Here is a 25,224-nt window from a genome sequence, read left to right on the forward strand (position 1 = left end):
TTTTTATATTATATATATTGCTAGTATAGGTAATATGTATTTGATTATAAGATATGTATTTGGCTATTGGGAGAATTTTTCTGCAGGAAATGGCCAATGTTACGTGGTTTCAGAATGTCATGCATATGGTACCTTTACGAGTGCTCACGTCTGATATTTAAATCCTTTTGCATGAAAAATTTCTTTCATTCTCAGGACACATCTAACCACAAAGGAATAACTGTGCTCTTCTATTGCGCTCTGCACTCATTAACTCTAAAAATAATTAGCATGTGCTCTGGAATATAATGTTATGAATAGATTGAGTTCTAAATTTAGGAACAATCCAAGATGATCACAAGTAACAAGAACTACTAAAATCTATTTAATAAAGTTCATGATATTTATAAGCATTTTATAGTGAGGCAATTGCAAAATGTCCTTGGAATTCTGCATAGTAAATACTAAGTAACAGTCTCACAATAAAACTTTTGAGCAAAATATAGTTTGAGAATATATTAAAATTGTTACTTGCAAACAAAAAGCAACAGAATTATTTTCACACTTTAAATGAATTTAGAATTTTATGAGAAGTGTGTATTTTGCACAACAAGCACATATCTTTGTTATAGGCTTATCAGTATTTCCTGATGGGCTGGTGAGATGGCTCAGTGGTCTAGGGCACCTACTTAGAACAAGCTTAGCAAAGCCCAGGGACCACGGTTCAGTCCCCCAGCACCACATGCCAGCCAGCCCGTCCCCTGGTGGGCTGAGCTGGCCACACACAAATAAATAAATAAATAAATAAATAAATAAATAAACTTTAAAAAAAAAGTATTTCCTGATGACTAAATATTTGTCGTGCTCTTTGAATAAATAAGCAAACAGTTTTAATGCTTTTTCCTACCAATATAACTTATATATATTTATATTATAAAAAGCAATTTCATTTTTAGATAAAATGTTTTACTTTTTATGCCTTTTTATTTATAAGTCCCATATTTTAACTTTGTAATTATTTACCTTATGTCATTAATTGTGGCTTTTTGTTTACTTGTTTTTTGGAGGGAAACTGGAGGTTGAACTCAGGCCCTTGCGCTTGCCAGGCAAGCACTTATTCTACTGAGCCATTTCCCTAGCCCCGATGTCATTAATTGTGGATTGCAACTAGTTTGTTTAATGTGAGATTTATGCCAGCAAGCTTTCATATATAATAGTTATAATGAAAGACATCTCTTAGTACATAGGAAATATAATTTAATAATTTAATTAATTCACCATTTGAAATATGTAGATAATTTACAGAAATCCTTTAGGTGAATTTAAACTAACTACATGAATGAAACTATTGCATCAGTGGTATTTTTAATACATCATCAGCTTTAGATACCTGTGATTTGGGCATTTGGGTATTCAACTATTCTCGTAGGAAAAACATCTTTTAAAAAGGCATCTCCAGTGAACACGTACAAAATAGTTTTTTTGCTGTAATCTCTAAACAATGACAAATATTTACATTTTGTTGTATTAAGTATCTCAAGTTATCTAAAGATGAGCTTAAGCATACGGGTTGACATGTTTACATTATATGTAAACAAATATTTTCCTATTTCAATTAGGAAACTGAACATCTAAGAATTTGGGTTTCCTTTGGAGGTCCTAAAAGTACTGTTAAAATCATATAAAATATTTGTGTTCAGAATTTCATGCAAGGGGCCGGGGAGATAGCTCCGTAGAATAAGAGCTTGCCTGGCAAGTGCAAGGGGCTCAGTTCAACCCCCAGTTCTGCAAAAAACAAACAAACAAACAAACAAACAGACAAAAGACAGAATTTCATGCAACTGTTAATTGTCCAAAGGTGTGTGATAGAATTTGATCTTTTCATGGCTTGCTAAAGATGGCCAAAAGCACATTCTTGATATGGATTTCTTTCTACATGCACTGAAAAGATTTCAAAACCCACAGTTAATGTGAAATACAATAAAAATTACATGTGCATTATTGATAGTGGACAAAACATTATTTCAAAAACATTAGTTGCAAAAATTTCTTCAAATTATTGTTACACTTTATGAATGCTTTCACAAATAGAAATGAGCTTACCTACAACAGACATTTCAGGAACACTAGCTGTGTAAATTTCTTCTGGAAATGTTGGCTCATTGTCGTTGATGTCGTGGATTTTGATCACAAATTCAGACTCTGGTTCTACCGGCCTCAGAGTTCTTCGGTTAATAGCTTGTGCACGTAGAGTATAGAAGGCTTTTTCCTCTCTATCAATTCTTCTTGTGGCGTGGATATCACCTGTTTTTTCATCAATAATGAAAAGAGTGCCAGCTCCATCTCCAGATAAAATATACTTGAGTGATCCATCGCCTTTATCTTGGTCTGAATGAAGCTGGGGAAATAAAAGGAGCACGTTCATGACAGCGCTTGCGTGCAGGTGGACAATGCTGAAAGAATTCAGAGAAGGTCCTGCAAGTGGCATCATTGAATAATGGGGTCAGCAATCTGCTTTCATGAAACGAAAGAATTACCTAAGATCTAGATCACGCATGCACACCTTAAGCACTAAGAAAATCCTTTCATGTATCATTGTGATTTTTATACTGAATAGGAAAAAGTAATAACGTAGACCGAACTCCTGCGTTTGCGTTACTTGGTGTTGTAGTCTGGATCTGAAACCTGACTCAGAATTGTAGTGCGTTCGGCGGCGAGGCTTGTACCTGGATCCTGAGAGTGCAGTACTCACGCGTGCAATGCTCCCCGATGCATTTGCAGATGGATGTGCGGTGGGAATGTGCCGCCCCACAGCGAGGCTCGCGAGGTGCCGGTGTAGGACCTAGATTCTGGTCCCCGGCTCCTCACTGCGCTTTCCGTCCCTTGGCTGCCCTCACCTTGACTTTTTTAACCCTCTTTACCCCCTCACCATTCCATTTCTGCCTCATCCAACTGACCCTGGTCAATTGTTCTCTTTGAAACTGAGAGTCAAGAGAAACTTCTCCTCAAATTGTAGACGTCATGGGATTTTGTTTGCTTGAGAGTTGAGACTATGATGAACACACTTGATGAAAACCCATTTCTATGGTAAATACGTAGAATAAAGAGATCCTCTCAAGTTTGGTAGGTTGGTGTAAAGATTATTGTCTAATCTCTTCTGTGAAGGGAAAATATTTCCTCTCATATTTTGCAGGAATTCTTCCACAGGTAACTTTTCCATTTATGCTACGTTTTTCTTGTCGAATTAGTGACACTTTGGAATCTTTAAGCTAGGAAAAGCTGGATAAAGCCTAGCTCCTAATTGAGGAAAACCATACATAATTCATACAAAAGACAATGATTCATCCATATTTGTTGGTTTCGGAGCAAGAGCACAGATAGGTTCTACATAAAACATGCACACCTATACACATGTTATAAATTTTATTAATAAAGTGCCCAACCAGCACGTGCAAAAAATTAATGAACACTAAAATAAAACATAGTCTAGTCTTCAATCTTGTAAAATCTATCTCTGTAAAATACTGAAAGAGCAAGCAAAGTAAGAACAAGATATATCAGGAATATGGCAATTCAAGGCAACCCTATTTCTTTTCTATTTCTTTTTATCTTTTTTAAAATTTATTATTATTATTATTATTATTATTATTATTATTATTATTTTTTGCATTTTAGAGAAGGGTACACAGGGCGTTCAGGGTCTCGCGATTAGATTGGACTCATAGTGATCTGCCTGTTTACAGCCTCCCAAGAGCTGGGATTACAAACTCACACCAGCACCCCCAGTATCAACTGCAGTCTCGCATTCCTGGGGGCAGGGCACAACAGGCCTGGGCATCAAATCTCCAGCCTTTGCGCCTGTTTGCAGGTACTTTAATCTACTGAGCTATTTGGCCAGCCCTATTCTCTAAATGCACAGAATTGCTGAGAAATCATCTAATTATAAGCATGTGTAATACAGTGGTAATTTTCCAGCTAACCCCTCTACACATTATATTTTTCTTGTTTGGCCTGGGAATCAAAAAAGTTAAGAAAACACTATTGGTAGCATCAATCATGTGATCAGAGAGCTGTGCTTCTACTAAGCAATTCTAACATTTATTGTCTATTCATTCAGTAGCTTCAGTGGAAAAATATTTGTTTATTCTCATAAGAATCAGGTACATCTAAAGGCAAATCAACAATTCCATTCTATTTCTGTGGAAGATTCAAACCAAGTGTGTAATAGAAATTCATGTCACCAGCCAGAGGAATTAAGGAAGATTTCTTAAGCACTTAGTACCTAAATTACCAAACAAAGAAAGAACAGAGGTTTGAACATGAAAATATTTTACATTTTATAAATAATACATCTCTGGACACTGCATGCAAATGAAGCATGAATTTGGAAAAGAGAATGAAAGAAAGCAACATGAAATATATTAAAGCTAGTTCAGTTAGTCTGATAAAAAAAAAAAGATGTATCAAAGGCTCCTCAAAAGGTAAGATTTTGATTTTATGTAGTTGAGTCTCAGAATATAAATCACAACAGGATTTTTACCTACCCTTACTACAGAGAAAATTAAATCTTATAATTGGACCACATATGGTGGGAGTTTCTGTCCGATTAGAAAATTGAATATGGCCCCAGAAAATCAGAGACGAAAGTGTCAAGTTAGACTGTGGCTTTGAGCTTCAGAAAATGAAACTATGTCTGCATTCTTCAGCAGAAATATAATTAAAAGCAAATGGATCCTATAAAGTACAGTTTTTCCTTTTTCAGAGCTGAACACATAATGAATCTTTCTTGAACCACTAGAATTTATATTAATAATGTGCACTTTAAAAAAAAAGTCCTGGGGCTGGAGAGATGGCTCAGTGGTCTGAAGCACCTACTTAGAACAAGCTTGGCAAGGCATCAGGGACCGCGGTTCAATCCCCCAGCACCACATGCCAGCCAGCCCCGCCCCCTGGTGGGCTGGGCTGGCCACACACACACACACACACACACACACACACACACCTCTCTCTCTCTCTCTCTCTCTCTCTCTCTCTCAAATAAATAAAAATAAAAAAAAATAAAATAAAAAAAAAGTCCTTTTCTTTCCTGGAGACAGAAAGAAGTGAAGAGTAATACTTCAGTGGAGATGAAATGATTCTATTTGGGTTCTCATGGTGGCTTATGCTGAATACAAAATTAATTTAAATATATTTCAGTAACAGAGAAGTAAGCAACTGTAATAGACATTTTCTATACACAGTGTGAGTCAGAGATCAACCTGTGCATCTCCTTACACTCGGAGAAATGCTTCCTCTCCAACATGAAGCTGACCAGGACCAGAAACTTGAGTCCTAACAGCTAGTGATGCTGACGGTTTCCTAGCATGTGACAAAGCAAAACACAAGAATGAGACAGGATACAAGAAATAAAAGATATACGGAAAGGACACAAGATAATCATAACCAAAATTTGTACTTTTGAGAAAACTGCAACTTCAGGTGAAATTACTCAAGAAAATTATGCCTATTCCCTTGGTTAAATTTATTTTTCCTTCCTTTGAGACTCATCATACCCCAAATTCTTCAGGGATCCTGGTGTTGGTTTAACTGAGAAAGTAAAGAGAAGAAGTCTGATCCTAACATAAAGGAACAGATTGAGAGAATCTAAAGAATGCTTAAGTTAACATAGAGAACCATGTCAAACCAAAGCCAAACTCGGCCATACCTGTGAATGGGCTAGTGCCCTTTGGGGTGGGCTGCATCCTCTTGAGGCTTCTGTCCATTCAAGATAAGCATAAGTGTTTGCCGTTCTAGAACTTAAAGCACCTCATTTCTCTGAGTGGGTCCTAATAGCTCCTAATAACATAAAAAGCCCTTTTTCCACCTCTTAATAACAGGTCATAAGGACTCTTTTTCTGCTATGAAAGTTAAAAAGTTTGAAAAATTATTAGTTTTTTAAAATGGGTCTAAGCTCCTGACTTCAGCTTTGGGAACCTCTCAGACCAAGTCTAGTGACAGGATGAAGTTCGTTAATTATAGACTCGTGCTTGGGCTTCCTTCTTCTTTACAAGATTTCCTTCATTATTTCAATGGGGTTCTGCACCACCCTCATTTCCTGTGTGTATGGTACAATTTTATTTTCCATTTTGGCTCACTTACTAGGAACAGACAGCAGGACTCATGGCGGTAGCCTTCTTACTATTCTTCTTACTCTCTTTTGTTCAGATATTAGACATCAGCATTGGAGCTGACATTTAATTAAAGTCAAATTGATGTAGAGAAGTGGGATCAATGGATCATATAGCAAAAATGTTATAGCATCTAATTTCAGGAAGTAACTAGAAAGCATGGATTTGTCTTGCTCTATTTTATTACATGAGGTATTAAGTTTTCTTTAGGCATAGAAAAATATTAGATTATCACGGCTTTAGTTCTTTAGCAACACCTGCTTTCTGGTGTGAAACATTTGTGCATTTGTGTCACAAATCTTTAAGAAGGATTTTATGTTAATGCTGACCTTTTCTGTCCAGGTGGAAAGTCTATTAAAAATGCACAACCTGCTGCGTTCCTTGTAAATTCACAAGCAGATAAAGGACGTGGAAAGATACATGACAACTAATGAGACCAGAACCACGGGCACTGCACTGGACATTTAAAAGTCACTTTCTTGCTGAACTTTTTTTTTAAGTCTAGACAACTTTAATAACTACTGGTTATTAAATTTGCTGATAACGAGTAGATTTAGTTTTTAAAACTAAGCAATCAATTGACACTAAAAAAAGTCTAAACATAAATTATTTAATGAACACCTGTAATTTGAAATACGTCATTTTTAGTATGTTTTATCACTTCATGTAACGAACTCATCTCAAGATACTGCATGAAGACTGTAAGCTCAAAGCGATGTTGTGGTTACATCGATTAATAGTGTTTTGTTTTGTAATACAAGGAATCAACAAGCCAATAATTATTCATCACAGGGAAGTTAAAATAACTCAGTACAGGCACTCTGTTTTACTTTGTTCAGAGTACTATAAAAAGTGACATAAAAAGAATGAGTCCTGAATAAATGAAGTTCATATCTCACAGACCTGGAGCCTGTGATGTCCAAGAACGGCCATTAGCCAATGCACAGTCAGTCATGGTCTGCTTTCTGGTGCACATAGGTAGCATCCTGCCTGTGCCCCGTATGACAGGAGGGCCACGGTCGCCCCTGATCCTCCTTCATACTTTACTCATCCAATCACAGTGGGTCCCCCACACATGATGCTCCAAAGGTTCAATGTCCTAATACCATCACCCTGGAAGTTAGGAATGAAAAACATGAACTTTTAGAGGAAACAAGTTTTTAGACTGTAGCAAGTTTTTATTTCTTCCTATGTTTATTTTAATTTTCTATTGACTCATTAGGAAAATGCTACATATATTAATAAACTTATCTATGTTTATTAATACGAGGTCTTTCATATGAGGTCTTTTAAATGTCCTCAAATATTTTTAAATGTTGGCTCCTGAAGTAGATAATTTCTGTGAGAGTACGTCTATGAAAAACATTAGTCAATGCCTTTGATGTAATCTCAGTATATTTGCCTGCAGTAATTTTGCAATTTAAGAATAAGTTCTGCTATAAAAGAATCTAAATCAGATGTTTGTGTTTTGACAAAGTGAGTCTGATACATCTTTGCCACAAGTACATCTTGTGAATGTGGCTAATATGTATGCCTACAATGTACCAATACACTTATTTAAATGAAAGAAAAACATCTATAATAGTTGTACAAAAAAGAGTAGTGACATAGTTATTTCTTACCAGATTGTGTTTGCTGGCTTTCATATACTTTCATCTATGTTTCATATACTTTCAAATATGAAAGATGAATGAAGGATTTTAGCTTGTATCTTTATATCTGGGTTAAAAAAAGAAAAAGAATTTCAAAGAAACAAAAATAATAATACTGTCACTAAAAGTAAGATTATTAGCTCTGAGGAACATATTTCTTACATTTTGATATTCTTCCTTTTTTTAAGAATATTGATGCTATTGGGCTGCAGACTAAAATCTGAGAAAATATTGTCGAAGAAACCTGAATTATATTAGTTCTTTAGTTACAGTTGTCTGAAAGTTGAATTCTGATGACCAAATCAAGAACACTATAACATCAACTCTCTGAATTTAACAAGTTGTGTTGACTTTTTTGCTATTGAACCTAAAAATACCAAAATTGTTTAATGAATATTCCAAACTATGGTGACAATTTTATGCTTCATTTTCTTTAAAGCAGGCAAGAAATTTTACACTTGTTTTAAAAGCCACAATGTGGCAAGGACAGTATTCTATTCTGATGGTGTCAACATTAACATGCTGTTGTAATTGCTCCACCAAGTAATATTTTTTAAATAAAAAAATGAGTCAAATAACCAAATTTGCTTTCATTAAAATATTGATGAAGTTTGCCTAGCATCTGAACACAGATGAAAGACAGCAAACACAATCTGGTAAGAAATAACTATGTCACTACTCTTTTTTTGTACAACTATTTTGAATGTTTTTCTTTCATTTAAATAAGTGTATTGGTAGATTTTAGGCATACATAATAATCACATTCATGATATATATATTTGTGTCAAAGATATATAAGACTCATTTTGTCAAAATACAAACATCTGATTTAAATTCTTTTATAGCAGAACTTGTTCTTAAATTGCATAATTACTGTAGTCAAACATACTGAGATTACATCAAAGGCATTGACTAAAGTTTTTCATAGACATACTTTCACAAAAATTATCTACTTTTGGAGCCAACATTTAAAAATATTTAAGGACATTTTAAAAACCTTAACTTACATGAAAATGTACAGTGGACATACTATTCCTAATGTATTAGATTGTCCTTTGGAAAGAGTTACTGGGGAAATATTGAGATAAAGTTGATATTTCTCAAATTAATATATTCATCCTCGTAGTTCACTGAATTTTACTAAGTGTTCTCTGGTCTGAAAATAATACTGAACATTTAAACATCTTAGTCTCAAAGTTCAGAGAACTTCTTAGCCATTTTGGATTTACAATAAAAGAATATATAAATAACTTCCTAAATTTTGTTTATTAAGTGAAAATAATTTAAAATTAAGACAGAGACTCATATCTGGCTAGTAAGGTGGAAAGAGACTAGAAATTGCCTAGTAAAGGAAGTTCTCTTGTGGTGATTCTTCAATATCACCAATAAATTGGAAACGACTTAAAGGATGAGGGAAGCTCAGTTTTGGGTACGCCTGGCGGTGTCCCAGAAGCATAACCACAGGTACTAGTTCTGGCCTTGTATCTGTTTCTCTCTGGCATGGTTCCCCTTCTCAGCTTCCTTGCAAACAAGGGCGGAGGGCCCGCTGCTAGCAGACACTGGCATGGCCCCATGATGCCAGTTGTACAGGTGCGATGACTGCACGAGTGGTGGGGTCAAGGAATCAGGCTTCCACCGGATTCCAAAGAAGGTCTGGGCTCCTACAAAGGGCAATCGGAGGCAGGCAGAATGTGCAGCTCTGGGAATGAGGCCAAATGTGCAGATCCCAGCAAGTTAGAAATGCTTGAAACTTGGAATGCTTGCTGCAGAGCTACAGACAGAGGGCAGAGCCAGCTCGTGGACAACCCACACCCTTGGGCTCACCTGCCACCACCAGGAGCCACTGTGTGTGGTAGTTTAGAGATTTAAACTTTCTGGAGACTTCACTACATGGGTGCATTTGAAAGACTTGGATCCCTAGAGTCTACAGAGATGCTTCTGCTTTGAAAGATAAAAAGTTACCAGGGAGCCTCAGGAAAAGCCAGCAGCTGTCTGCTCTTTCCAGGGATGTACTAAGAGAGTAAAACAAGCATGGCGGTTTGGATATTTTTATTCATAGCTTTTGAGGTGCTTGCTGAAATGAAAACCTCAGAAAAAGGCTATAAATAGCATTGTAGAAAAAAATTACATATCTATATATATCTATGTTTTTATATTTTTGTGAAATATGAAAATAATGTCACATAAAATATTGGGAATCAAAAGACACTCATAGCCATACATCATAGACAATGATTATTGAAAAAGCATTTTAAGATTGAGTTGATCTTTCTTTCCTTGACTTATAATTTTCACATATATATCAGACAATGCACATACATAAAATTTTTATAACATAGGGAACAGTTTGGAACTATTGTTTCTATAAGCCTTTCTGAAACAATAGGGTTTTTTAAGGATAATTATCAAGGTTTTTGTTCTTTTGGACTTGTAATATTCACATTACATAATACCTTTTATTTATAGTCAAAGAAAATGAATGTCATAGTCATTCTACACATATTATTAAAACAAGTAGAGTATAATTTTGTACTACTTTTTAAAGTTAGAATATTTTAGTTAACTAAAAGTTTGTCAAATTACATAATGAAAAGTGAGAACCAATGATTAATCTACATTAAAATTATATGTATAAAATATGAAAATCTCCATATTGAAGCTTTGAGTCATTTAGGAGCTCTAGTTAACCATAAATTTGAATTGGAAGGAACATGATACATACAGGGAAGAAACAGAAGCTCAAATCCAAATTTTTCACTGCGTTTGTATGGTACATCTTTGTCAACAACTATAATTGATCTTAAGGGAAGCATAAGTTTACTGAAGATGACCAACATTCCCAATGATAGCATGTGGAAAAGCCAGAGAGTTTTCCAAAAATTTGCGTTTTACTTGCCAAATCTATGCCTCGGAACTGAAGTCAGAGAGAAGACAATGGCAAGCAGCTTAACCATGAGTGGATTGTCCTCTTTGCCAGGAGAAATTGGCCAAAACGGGGCATACTTAAAGGGATGACCTGTGATTGGAAAAGCAGGGTCTGTCTGGGGGAAATAAAAAGCCCCAGAGTTCATGTAGCAGAATAGAACTCCTTGTGGACTGAAGGGCTCAACCACATTATTAGTCCTCCTCCGAAGATATGAGCCATATGTCAAGTTATATGTTAGTTGGGAGGCTAAAGGGCCAGGCTGACAGCTTTTCAACTCAAAATGTAATTGTCCACATTGTAAGACACATCGGGGTCTTAGATTGAAAGTAAAACAAAACAACAAAAAAGAAGTGAATAGCAGAAAATTGAAAGCCCTCCAAGGAATGTCGAACTGAACCTGGAGATTTATAAGCCTTTTTCACCTTTTCACCTCAAGGCTTTCAACAATTCTCTGTGCTTCTAGAGTCTAACATGTCTATTTTTATCCTTCACAGATGTCCAGTTCAGCATGGTGTTAAAGTAGGAAAAGCATTACTCTCCATAGAGACGTTTGTCAAATGTTGAAGCTGCATGAAGAGAATGAGAGAGATGAAATGGGAAAGGGAAAGGAGAGCAAAAAGAGGAAACAAGGTGGGCTGGCGAGATAGCTCAGTGGTCTAAAGTGCCGGGTTAGGCGAGTTTAGGCAACCACAGGGACCACAGTTTGATCCCTAGCACCACATGCCACACCATCTCTCCCCGCAGTGCAGGCTGAGCAGGCCACAATAAATAGATAAATAAATAGAGGAAACAAGAGGAGGAGAGAGGGAAGAGAAAGTGAAGGGGGAACATGAAGAAATCCACTCACACATTCATAGGGCCTTCCAATCCTAACTCGGAAATCCCCTTGCAAACGCAGGCAGGATTGATTGGATCAAGCCCGCCTACACTATGGTGATCAATCTTCTTTACTGTGTTAAACGTTAAGCCCAGCTAAAACGTCTTTGCAGCCAAATCAGCACTAGCGTGAGTAAACAAGCACCATATCTGACTAAGTTGTCACACAAAATTAATGGTCACATCTGCTGAACAAATAATTTAATAAGCAAAATGAAAACTCTTCAGTGATAGCACTGGTGGTAAACAGATTTCATCATTTCTCTTTCACACAAATCAAGTCTCTTTCTTTCACTGAATCACATGATTCTGAACCTGGTTGCACAAACTAAAAGGTTAGGAGTCCAGAACCTCATGTCTTTTCCTCCTTCACTCTGCCCCCTTATTCTATCAGCAAATCATTTCTGCAGATATGTCTGTGACTGTAGCTCACAGACTCCTCCCATTCCAACACAAATCATCAAAATCTTCACCTGAACTTCCAGACATGGTGAAAGTAGTAGCTCTGGAAAGGCTACCGGAGATGAGACTGGAGCTAAAGTTGAACGAGCTGATGGATACGAACCACCAGTCCAAGAGTCTGTTTAAAATCCAAACTTTTAATAGTGATTAATAAAGTCCTATTTGTAAAAGAAAGAAAGAAGCCATTAATTTTAATTGAAATTATGTCACCATAATATTTAATATTTAATATGTCTGTATACATTTTTTATTTTAGTTTAACCACAAAGCTTCCATGGCTGTCTTCTCAAGCTGTGAATACAAACATGTTACATCTTTCTTGTTACTTTCTTTAAGAGGAGAATTTCTAGTACAGCCCTTATTTGTTTGACCACTGAGCTCAGTTCCTACAAGTAGATCTTTGAACGAATTGATCTCTGAATAATTGTATAAAGAATGCACACTACAATATTCAGAACAACCAAGTGGGTCAAAGGAGACTCCAACTTAATAACTTTACTTTTATTTGCATAACTCATACATGCAGTAATGTAATGAATAAAGGGTTATATTGCTGTACTGTACAGTTCAATTAACAAGATTACAGGCTTGCACTGTCTGTAAAGACTGCTGCTCACAGTCCAGCACTATGAATCCAGATGCTGGATGAACTAACAGCGTATCTTAGTTGTAAGTGACGGCAGCCGTAAACAGTAGGTCATTAAAGGAGGAACGTCTGCATGCGTCTGCGAAACACAAAGCCACACTTATCCTTGGAAACTGGAACATATACAAATCGCCTCTTGGTCAATTTTCCTTCCACCTCGTGTAGGTGATCTCCAGTCCCCTCTTGTTCATCTTTCTGGAAACAAATCTCCTTGGGTCTTTTAACATATTTTAAAGGGTACTCTTTATAATTTAACCTGTGTGTAGCTTTCATCTTGTGACAGTGTTCACCAGCATCTGGTTCCTTTCTGACCTTCAGCAAACTTTACTCTGTTGTTGCCTGTGTATTTACACTTTGATGTGATACACAAATACTGAGTGTGTGTACTTACTCTCTAGTTGGGTAAAGAGTAAAAATGCTTCATTGAGAATATTGAAATCACAACTTTATTATATTCTTCATCTTTATATTGCTTTTATAAGACAATTCTCAGAATGGGGAAAAATAGTCATTTGTCCCTCAAAGGACTTTGTCTAGACCATATAAAGAAGTGAAAAAAAAATCAGACCCCAAATTTAAAGATCCAAATCAAAATTGGGCATCCGATATGGAAGATGTTGTTAAAGAAAAGAAGACACTTCTCAGATGAAGAACTCAAAGGAAAACTCAGATGAAGAAATGCAATGGGAAATAAATGGATGAAAAAAAGTTCAACATCATTGGCAATTCAAGAGATGAAAATTAAAACAATGCTGAGATACCATCTCACCCCAGAAACAAGAACTATTATCAAGAAATCAAACAAATGCAGAAGGGGCTATGGGATAAAGAAACCCTTCTCCAGTATCACAAGGAGTGTAGACTGGTGCAACCTCGGTGGAAATCAGTACATTGACTCCTCAAAAAAAATAGAATTACCAAGGCAGGTAATTGGGTTAATCCCTGAAACAGCATATGGTGCCAGCCCCGCCCCTGAGCAGCCTACGAGACTGGTGGTGGCACACACCTGTAACCCCAGCACTGGAGAGGCTGAAAACAGGAGATCCAGGCTGTGTAGTGAGAACCTGTACCAAATACACGAAGAAAAAAACAGATAGACATCCAATTTTACCCAGCTATTCACCTTCTGCGAATCTTTCCTGAAGAATATAAAATATCATAGCACAGCAATAGATGTGAGCCCATGTTTACAGCAGCTCAGCTTGTTATAGCTAAACCTAGGAAGCAGCCCAAGTATGCACCAACCAGGAATGGATAAAAAAGATGTGGTCTTCCTATACAAGGGAGAACCACTCAGCCATGAGGAAGATAAACTTCAGACATTCATAGGAAAATGGATCCAATTTAAGACTAGATTCATAAGTGAAATAAATCACACTCACATGTGTAAACATCATGTTGTCTCCATAGTGCAAGAAACTGAAATAGTAAATAAGATCCAAAATATATAATAGATAGGGGCTGGGGAGATGGCTCAGTGGAATAAGTGCTTCCCTGGCTAGTGCAAGGGCCTGAGTTCAATCCCCAGTTCCACCAAGAAAACCAAAACCAAAACAAACAAAAAAACCCCCAAATATGTAATAGGTATTGTAAACTTTTCAAGGAAAGAGGTAGCAGGGTGGCTCTAGGGGACGGGAAGGAAGTAAAAAGAAAAAAAAATGTATTATGATAGTTATACTGCCAGTTTCTCTCAATTCTTTGAAGAGTTTGCGATAATATCTTTTGGAGAACTCTTCATGCCCACATCTGTAATCTGTGTAACTACTTGAAGAGACCAATATGTAATGTATTAGCTATTGTTATTCTTCTATTATTTTGTTATGAAACTTTGCTCTGCTTTCTATAAACTAACAAAAATATTTTCGTAAGCACTCATTTCTTATAATTGAGTAAAACTATGAATTTATTTCTTTCAGGCAGTCTTAGAACTTTTTATTCATTCATATTTCTGAAAATGCATAGTATCATTCCCTGGGTGTGAATATACTTATCAAAATAGCAATATTTACCAAGTTCTCTGACTCTGCAATCTTACATTATCCTGCTTTGAAAATTGTAACAAAAATACCATTGATACCACATCTATTCCATTTTTATATTTATTCTTTTTGGAATTCCTATTTATTCAGATATCAATACTCAGGTATATTCTCATTAATCTCATTGGATATTTTTTCTACAAGCAAAGATAGATTTTACTCTTTGTCTTCTTCTTGTATTTCATTTTTTCTCTACCATTATTGTTTAACCAATTGAATAACTTTTTTTTTCAGTGTTATATACTTTAAATTCCAAAGACAATGTTTCCATTTTGTGAACTTACACTTTTATATTGTTATTAGTATATGTTTGGAGTCCATAATAACTAAATTTATTGTGGGAAATTACTATGTGACATATCTTCATTCTTTTGCTCCCTTTCTCCTCCTTTTTTTTCTCTGTTTCCTCAAACTCTTGTCCCCATTTTCAAAGGCTCATTCCATTTTGTTTTCAGGGTTTTTTTTTTTTGTCTCTTTTCCTTTCCTTTCCTTTCCTTTCCTTTCCTTTCCTTTCCTTTCCTTTCCTTTCCTTTCCTTTCCTTTCCTTTCCTTTCTTTTTCTTTCCTTCCCTTGCTTTTCCCTGTCTCACTCCTCTCCATGTTTGAAAAGATCTATTATTTTTTAAACTACATACACTTAGTGCATAATAATTTCTGTACATGACTGCACAATGTCTTCAATATTCTTGAGATGATCTTCTTAAGCTGAGGAAACTCCCAGGTTGAGTGCTGAATCTCATGCATTAAAGCTTGGGTCACCATGCAAGAAGCTGAATTGAACTGATGACCCTTGCTGTGAGGAAAACCAAACAGGGTATAGGTAGACCACAGGAAAAGAGAGACCTTGCAAGGACAGAGTTAGAGCATGAGAAAGGGGAGGTAGAGCGGTGGGGCCAAGAAGCCCCTGGGACTGGATAGAAACAGCAGATTGTTCTGGGAGCCCGCGAGGTTCTTCAGTTCCTCACCTAGTACGTTACTGGGATTCCATGAGGAATCCTTCCAAAATCATCCAGCAAGTCTTTCACAATATCTTGTACCCTAAGAGCCACAGTTGGCAATAAAATTATTGTTACACAAAAATCATCAGGTTGTTTCATTGCACAACAATGACTAACCCACCAATTAATCCTACCTATCTGTGAAATTAACATCAGGTTCTCTTTTTTCTATATGTTCTCTCACTTGCCCTATTTTTTCTATTTTTTACAGTAGTCAAACAGTTCTTAAGGAGAGGGATAGTAGAAGCTGCTAACACAGTTTGCCACACATTCATAGCCTTGACCACCTAAGACATAGAAGAGCCCCAATATATTTAGGTCATTTGTTATTATGTGCACACGATAGGTTGCATGAGCCTCATGCTTGCCTTTGTTCTTCCATTCTCCAGTTCCAAGAGCAATAACATAATATCCACTGACTACAGTAAGACCTTATGTCACAGATGGCGCATGGGGCCGAGGAAAGATGTGCAGTTCTAGGATTAGCTACACTTCCTCGAACGTATGCAGATACTCCTGGTGAACAGGAAGTAAAGACCTTTAACTTTTCACATATCCTTAAAGAGTGAATTATATCGTATTTGTGAAACCATGGGATATAAATTAATCTAACTGAATTGGATGCTATCATTTCGATATGAAGAAATAGGAGGCACCATTTCCTTAGCCACCAAAGGTTTCTAGCAAGGTGAGCATATGACTACCAGGATTAGAGAACTTCGGAACTGTGCAAATAAGAAGATGACAGGAAAGTGATAGGTGGATGTATTTTTTTAATTTTTAAAAATATTTTCTTTAGTTGGCATGGGCTCTGGCTGTGCACTTCAGACTCCCAGTGGTCCTCCTGTCTCAGCCGTCCTAGTGCTGGGGTTGCAGGCATGAGCCACCACGCCTGGTTCCAGTGGCTGGCATGGGGCTGGCCAGCACGACACGCAGTTCTGGGGACCGAACCCGGGTCCTGGCGCTTTCCAGGCAGGTACTTATACTGCCGAGCTATCTTCCCAATCCTAGATGGATATTTTGCAGATGGGAAAGTAATCTAAGGTGGATGAAAATTTTAAAGAGTGAAAGATAATGGGAAGTTAAAGGGAATTAAGATGCAATAAGTACATGTACCAATTGTCCATAATTAATGCTTTTCTTATGCACCATAAACAGTTAATAATAAAATAAGTTAGTTAATGCTTTTAAAATAAAGAAAACATGAAGTCAAGGAGCTCCCTACCTGCATTCTTCATCAAGTGTGAAACTCGATGCTAAGCAATCATATGGAATTTGGAAGCCATGTAATCGCTTCTAGGAAGATGTATGACTGGCTGGTTCATTTCAGTTCTTAGTAGAACTGGGGGTGGGTCAGATAGGAATGGGAAGCTGTCAGTGCAGCAGATTATTTCAGAGTAAGTAATCTAAATAAAAATGAATTCTAATTAAAGGAACAACAACGCCCACTTCACTTCAGCATTCTCCCTCTGTGCTCTGCTGCTCGGTGCAGCTGCCATGGTGATCCAGGCTAAATCTCTTAGAATTTCTTTTTCAACTTATGTATCATTAGTTTGTTCCTGTACTTCTAATCCATATTTACATTACTTTGTTCTTCTTTAAGTGGGAAAGGAAACAAGAGTAATTACAATACCATATTGAAGGAAGCCTAAATATTTTGTTATTTTTAATGTATTTGTTATAGGTTCTATAGGGTCTCACTACACAGATCAGACTGGTAGAGATCCTCCTGTTTTCAGCCTCCCAAACACTGGGATTACAGGTGACCACCACTATGCCCAGTCTCAGTTGCCCTCTCAGTGTTCCTCGCAGGGGTGGAGGTTGGCACAGCGTGTGGTCCCTGCACTTGCCTAAACAGGTGCTTTAATAGGCTGAGCTATCTGGCCAGCCCCCAGGAAACCTAAACATTGAAAGAAAAATTGTACAATTCTACTGACTCAAATTAAATGATAGTCTCTAGTTGCTTTAAAACAATCGTGGTCAGATATGCCTTTGTAAGTCAAATATAAATATCAAGGTTTATCTAGTTTAACATTTTATTACAAACTCCAAATTTCAGGTGCATTTAAATTCTATAAAATACAGCTCAGCTGAATAATAGCCAACAAGCTTTCTGTACAAGATTTAATTAAAATCAATACATTATAAGCTTCATCTTTACTGAAAAATATCATAAATGTCCTTCTAGCATTAATAATTGAACAAAATTCATGACTGAAGTAATCATTAGAGAGTAATTTCTTGGAAGTATTAAAGAACATTCAATGACTAAAAATTACAAGTAATAGAAATATTAATAGAATTTAATAAAATATTTAGGATAACCATTAAAAACTAGCCCATCCATTTCTTATGCCCACAATTTTATAATAGAAGTAACTGAGCAGAATTTATTCTTCATAGTATCATGGTATTTATTACATATTCTCATGTTCTTGGAGTTTTTCACCAAAATATCTTTGTAAATACTCCCAATTAATGAAAATGATTTTAAACAGAATTTTAAATAAATTTTAATCTCAATATTTACTTCATATTATTAATTAATTACAGGAAAATTACAGTATTCTTCCTTCTACAGTTGCCTATGGGACCTTATATTTTTGGCGAATATTGTGTCAACATCCTCCACGTGTGGCACTGTTACTGTGGGTTGGTAGTGGTGCAGTGCTTTCTGTTGTTAGTACTATATTCTACAACATCAAGTAAACATAAAAACAGAATTATTGGAATCCACTTCAGTTTTGTATTTTGTATCTCTTTCTTACATTTAACTTAGATCTTTTTATGAATCAGAAGATGCCTTCTAGACAATATTTAAATTTAAATTTTTACCTATTTTGGTATTACTTCTAGTTTGTCAGTTAAAAAAAGTTGAGATATTTCTATTTATTATCAATGAAGAGAGTTGTGAATTTTTATTTATCCTTTCTTAGTGACCTTAATTTATGATCTTATTTCTTTCCTCTTACTGCTTGTAATATAAAATCTTACTTTTTCCCCACTATATTAGCTTCCATCTATATTCATTTATTTCCTTAAAACGGAAGCAACTGCTGACTGAATAAAAAGAGGGGACTCACTATATTTCCATATAATTTCATGCCTAATTTCATTTGTGATTCCCCAGCTCCTTTCACATGAAATAAAGACAACATATCATTAAACTTGCAGTTAATTTTATTTTCCAGCCAAATTGTTCACTCGCATCCTTTAGCCATTAGTCAAGGGAAAAGAAAAATGAAATAAATTCACAGCGCTTATTTCTAGTCAGTTTTTAAAAAGGCAAAAAGTCTCGAGGTTACCTATAAGCATCTCTATCGCCAGAGAAAACAACTATTTCAGCATCTGCAGCAATGATGGTGTCCCAAGGAAACCTTCCCTGATGAATCTACCAATTACTTAAAATTGGTATAGTCACTAAACAAAAAAAGATGAATAGAGTGGGCTGCGGATGCAGGTAATGGTGCATAACAGCTCTCTCCAGACAGAACTAAAGCTAATTGTTTGTACCCCTTGGAGAAATTATTATAGCAATTTTACATCTTGCTTAAGACTTTAAACCATTGCTAAAATTCAATATTTTTGAGAATAAAAATTAAGTGATTTTTGGTGCCTGTCACAAAGCTCATGTGTTATTGAGCAGATTCAGTGCGGAGCAAAGAAAAAGAAACAAATGACAAGCTTTGAGCAGAGAGCATAAAAGTCCCATGCACAGCAACAATCATGCAAGCATTACAAATCTGCGCCGAGGCAGTGGTCTTCTCTGCAACGCTGAGGCGGAAAGACCAAAGTTTGAGTCCATTGTAGGCAATCTAGTAACCTTGTAAGGCCCTACTTTGAGGGCCTCTTTTTGTTGCTTGTTTATTTTGTTTTGTATTTGTTCTGCAGTATGGGGATTAAACTCAGGACCTTGTGCTTGCCATGCGGGCACTCAAGCTGCTGAGCTATCGCCCTGGTGCGCAAGGCCCTGCTTGGAAAGGAAAAGTGGTTGGAAGTATATCCCAGAGTGCACATCCTGGGTTGTCTCTAGTAAGGCAAAGACAAGTAAGCAAAAAGAGGAAAAAATGGGAGAGTTATTTATATGGCCGGGCAAACTTTGAACAGCTGAGGGGACTCACTGAACACTTTGCAAATTTACCAAATGTCCCTTCAGAACATTTGCTTGTAAAGAAACTGCTTTTTTGCATAAAGTCCATTGTTGTAGTCTGTGGCACAGATTCTCAATTCTCCAGGCCAATCATAACTTCAAAACTTCAAAATATTATTTGGGTTTAGCAAGAAATGACACAAAAGTAAAGCTAACAAGAACTTAATAGCATCATATGTATAGATAAAATTAAATCAAAATGTTTATAATTATTTCAGATAAAATTATTTCCTTTAAATGATTATGTTTTATATGGGACATTGCATTACCAAAGGATATATAAATATAGACTACACTTGAAAGAATAATAATGTCACTAAAGAAGTAAAATGAACACAGTGAAAAGAGTCACAGTGAGCCGGCCAGATAGCTCAGCGAGGGGCCGGGGAGATGGCTCATTGGAATAAGTGCTTCTTGGCAAGCACAAGGGCCTGAGTTCAAACCCCAGTTCCACCAAAAAATAAATAAAAAAAAAAATAAAGAAATAAAAATTCAGATAGCTCAGCGGACTAAAGCATCTGCTTCAGCAGAGCTCAGGGGCCGGGATTCAATCCCTGGGCCTGCTGTACCAGCCCTGCCCATGGGTGCACGCTGAGACAGCTATTGAGACTGGGCGTGGTGGCTCATTCCTGTGATCCCAGCGTTCAGGAGGCTGAAAACAGGAGGATCACTATGAGGCCGATCCGTGTAGTGAGACCCTGTAGACCCTGTACTGAATACACAAAAAATATTAAAATAATTTAAGAGTCACAGAATAGAGATTTTATCATAAAAATCAGAGAAGAAAAGTAAGTGCCAGAAAAAAAATAGTCCAAAAGCAACAAGGAAACCCTTGCCTCATTCATTGTGTTAACTAATGAATACATAAAAAATATACACAGTATAGAGTAGTTGTCATTCATATATAAAAATCAAATTTAAATCACCTAGTAGAAAACATTTGAAAGCAATATAATCAACTTAAGCAAAATAAACCTCAGTCAGAATGCAAAAGATTTCATGTTTTTTCTCAGCAGAGAAATTCAATGAACAAAATGATGACAAACAGTGCAGGGATACTTAGAGAGGGAGAGGAGAATGAGAGGGGAGGGGGCAGTGGGGAGTACAAAATGTCTACTGAGCTTAGTTGCCTGTATACGTACATCATAATGGAGCCATCAGTCATTAATAGTCATTAATAAAAGTAATGTTTGGAATTCTATCCCTGTTGCTACAGTTTATGAAAATGGTTAGACTAATAGCTAGAAAGCATGAGCTATGGTGCAATCAAGGTATTTAGTACCACAAAGTCCCAGTTTTCCATTATATTTTAATGACCTATATGACTTTCATCATATATACCTAATTAAAAATTTAATGTGTTTCATGATCCACCTTCTTTTTTTCATGAGGTTGCATCAGTCTCATTTAGCATGCTTCTTTTATTTCTATACTTTTAGTAATTTTGAAAATCTTATACCTTCAAAGCAAATATTTTTTTGAGGTTTACATCACAGTGGTTGGCCATTCACTTAGTTTGGATTTATTACCAAGTGCCTCTTCGCTGGGGCAACTCTCATAATGCACGTATTGTCCCTCGTCTCATGGCTTGCTTTCTTTTTGCACCCAAATGGATCCATTGTTAGGACGCATATCTCAGAGGAATTGCATGTTTTTATTTTACTTGATAGAAATAAATAGCAAAATATAAGATGTTAATATTTTACTCTTTGAGCAAATCATCTTGCAATGATTTTCTTGACCAATATGTATGCCTTGCAGCCAATCTTAGCAAAGAATAAGCATCTGTTGTACTGTAATTCTTGGTGCTGGGTTGAAATCTGTATGAAAAACATGTTTATGAGCACTTAGAAGTAACACATTTACTTATCTTAGTTATAGAATTACCTTTGATTTTGTATCAGCTGAATGTATAGATACAAGCACGCATAAGTTAGTTTTTTTGTTTTTTGGGGGTTTTTCTTGGTGGGACTGGAAATTGAACTCAGGCCCTTGTGCTTTCCAGGCAAGCGCTTCTTCTACTGACCTATCTCCCCAGCCCCTTGTTTTTGTTTTTAATTAATCTTATTGAGAAACAAATAGCAATAAGACAGTTTCAAAACAGGTTAATAGGACAGTTGCAGTAATTAATACATCACATATTGTTGTCTTTGTAGTAGCTATTTATAGTACAAGATGCAGACATGATATTCTGTCCAAACACTATTAGTACAAATCTTTCTTCACATTGAATTAAGAGAAAGTAGCTGTATATCTATCCTGTTTTGTATATTCAGTTACAAAATGGTCCTTCATTTGTATCCTCTTTTTTGTTTACTTTTGTCAGAGATGGGTGTTCCATTGCCATTTAAACATGGCTAACACTAACAGAAGATCTATAAACTGCAGTACAGGGTTTCAGGGTAAATCCTGAGGGTATTTGACTGACCTTGTCAGATACAAAAGTTGCATTTCTTGTTCTATAGGTCTTGCTTTATCTGGTTTTAACCATCCAGAAGAAAGGTATGAAAATGTGGTATAAACTTAAAGCCATATTAATATGCTGAGCTGTAAAGGGCTCAAGTCAACACCTTCTGACCTTGCTAGTCCTACAGATAACCCGCTGCTATTATGGACTAGTGGACTATACTGAATTATCTTGCTGAATTAATAAGTTAGCTTTGTCAGCAGTGTTTTCTGCAGAGGTCTTACCATTGAACTTGTATCACCCCCTAATATCTTTATGTTTAGAAATTCACATTTTACAAAAGAGATTTTTGGTAAATTAAAAACATACTATGGACAGGAAAGAAAATGCAGTCTGTTCTAATACAGTGAAGTTGTTACTAAAATATTACCCAAAATAGGCGCACCTTTCCATGATGAAAGAAGTGACAGCAGTAATTGACGGCTGTTAGTGAGAATGACTGCCTGCAAAAATTGATAGTTTGAAAGAAAAGTTCCCAGTTCATAATTCAAAAATGTCATAAAATTCTTCAAAATTCCTAGTCAAAAAGTTTTAGAAATGTGTATTTTCATTTGGAATGGTTGAAAAAAAATTTTTTTTAAAAAGTATTTTGATAGCCCAGATAATAGCTGCTGTATGGTGCTTCTGTCTAGTAACTGTATGTATATATTTTCTGTGTTTTAAATTTTTTAATGTGTCCTAGTTTTATATCATTGCTTTAAATAACTTTGTGGTTCTTATTCCTTTATTATATCAAATCTGTAAACGACTCACTATTTGCCTTTCATGTAACAGTGGAGGTGATTTCCCATGATCTCCACCAAATCAGGATTCTCAACCAAAAGCAGGGTTTTAATTTAATCTGTCTGTAGAATAAATTAAAATGAATTGATTACATTTTCTTGGAACATATTTCTAGTTCCTTGTGGATATGTTTGTGTGTCTCAGCATTCTCTACCCTTCTTTGGGGTTGCACAGTGCTAGCGGACTTCACGTGCGGCGGAAGAACGGAAGGCAAGAACACACGACCAGGACGCAGGGCCTTCAGGTAGCACTCTACACTGATACTTCCATTTATGACATTTTTTGTCAGCTTCCTATTGTCATTTATGTGATGTAAACTGCATTGAATTAAATATGCCATTTCATAAATGATACTGCGTTTTTTGCTGACATGCTCTCTAAATTTTAGCAATCCTGAGCCTATGGAGGGGCTCATGTATTTCTACATTTGTCATCTAATTTTCATTTTTTAAATTATAAAACAGATGGCATTTCATTTAAAAAAATAAACATTGAGAACAGAGGAGATTATTTTTCAGAGAATTTCTGCTTTTATTTCAGGCAGGAGTTAAAACTCCAAGGTTCATTGTTCTATAAGTAGTTGATGTGTATTTTTTAGGGTTAAAGAATTTCAGTCTGAAAACTGGTTGAGAGATTGATGTATTCAATCAGAATTCAGCACAGAAAGAAAACAAAATAAAGTTGCTGTTACCCTGTAGTGTTTTTGAGCATATATACTAATATATGAATAAGCTATATGACAATAAATCAAGTTTCTTAGCTATATTGTTCTACATTTGGATTCTGGCTATAATTTATTAGCTATATAGCCAGACATGATAACTAGTTTTCCTAATGAGCAATTCTTTCTTGGTGAAGTGATGACAATTGTTGTCTCATATGGAGTAGATTGAAGTGTAGCATCTAAAATACCCAATGATAGGGCTGGCAAGATTGTTCAGTGGACTAAGCTCCTGCTTTAGCAAGCGCAGGGACCTGGGTTCAATGCCCAGCACCACATCTGTGCCGGCCCTGCCCACAGGGCCCACTGAGGCAGCCACAGAGTCCAGGCTTGGTAGCACATGCCTGTAATCCCAGTGTTGGGGAGGCTGAAACCAGGAAGATCACTACGAATCCACGCTGTGTAGTGAGACCCTGTGCCAACTACATAAAATTAAAAAAATAATAAAATACAATACCCAGCAATAAATGGCAGACTATGTCCTCAGTATGTAGTAACTGGTATTATTTTATTTATATTATATTTTAAATGAGACAAAACTTTAAATATAATGCTAATATTAAATCTATATGAAATACTATGCATGGTGTTTCAAAGCAGGACTATTCAGGAGATCAACATAAACTGTATATTATGATTAGTTGCTTCTGAAAGACATATTTGCTAAAAAGATTAAAATTATTTCACAGGCGCATATAACTCTGAAAACATTCATGCAAGGAAAGTGTGAGTTAAATTTTAGTGAGAAGAGGAAAAAAGATGTGACCATGCACGTCTCCAAGTGGTAGCAGTTAATTTACTCAAGCTTAATTTAATGAGAATTTGCCTAATTATCTCAAAATGAGCCACCATTTGTGAACACTTTGCAATCATCCATTCCCTTACCCTTCCTTGTAATAATCCTACAAGGCTTATCCTAACTTACAATAGTATTTATCATAATTAGATGAAAATTAAAAATTCTGCTTCTGTTTGTAAAGAACAAATATCCTGTGGTAAACTGGAAAAGAAACCCTATGTTCTCTGAAAAGTTCCTGTATTTTAAGATTAAACGCAGATTGGGCTGGCCACATAGCTCAGCAGACTAAAGTCCCCAGGGTGCACAGAGAGGTTAGAGAGACTGGGGAGTGGTACAGAGGGCCTGCAATTCCAGCACTCAGGAGGCTGAAAACAGGAGGGTCACTATGAGTCTGGTCTGCGTAGTGAAACCCTCAAGACCCTGTACTAAATACACAAAATAAGGAAATAAATAAATAGAAAGATTTAATGCAGATTATTTACACCATAAGGTAAAGCAAAAAACATAAAATAATACCCTGTAAGTTCACTTCATCTGTACAAAATTCTGGAAAAGATGAA

General features: G+C 36.1%; 1 protein-coding gene across 1 annotated transcript in view; it reads right to left on the bottom strand.

The window, feature by feature from the left end:
• Positions 1 to 25,224, bottom strand: part of LOC101569535 (cadherin-10) — a 122,126-nt gene that overhangs the window by 52,758 nt on the left and 44,144 nt on the right. Inside the window, exon 2 of the mRNA XM_004641819.2 lies at positions 2,083 to 2,377. Within this exon, the coding sequence (XP_004641876.2) occupies positions 2,083 to 2,377 (295 nt within the window). The remainder of the gene's footprint in view (positions 1 to 2,082; positions 2,378 to 25,224) is intronic.

This window comes from Octodon degus, unplaced genomic scaffold, assembly GCF_000260255.1.
Source record: "Octodon degus isolate 3935 unplaced genomic scaffold, OctDeg1.0 scaffold00143, whole genome shotgun sequence".
NCBI classification, from domain to species: Eukaryota; Metazoa; Chordata; class Mammalia; order Rodentia; family Octodontidae; genus Octodon; species Octodon degus.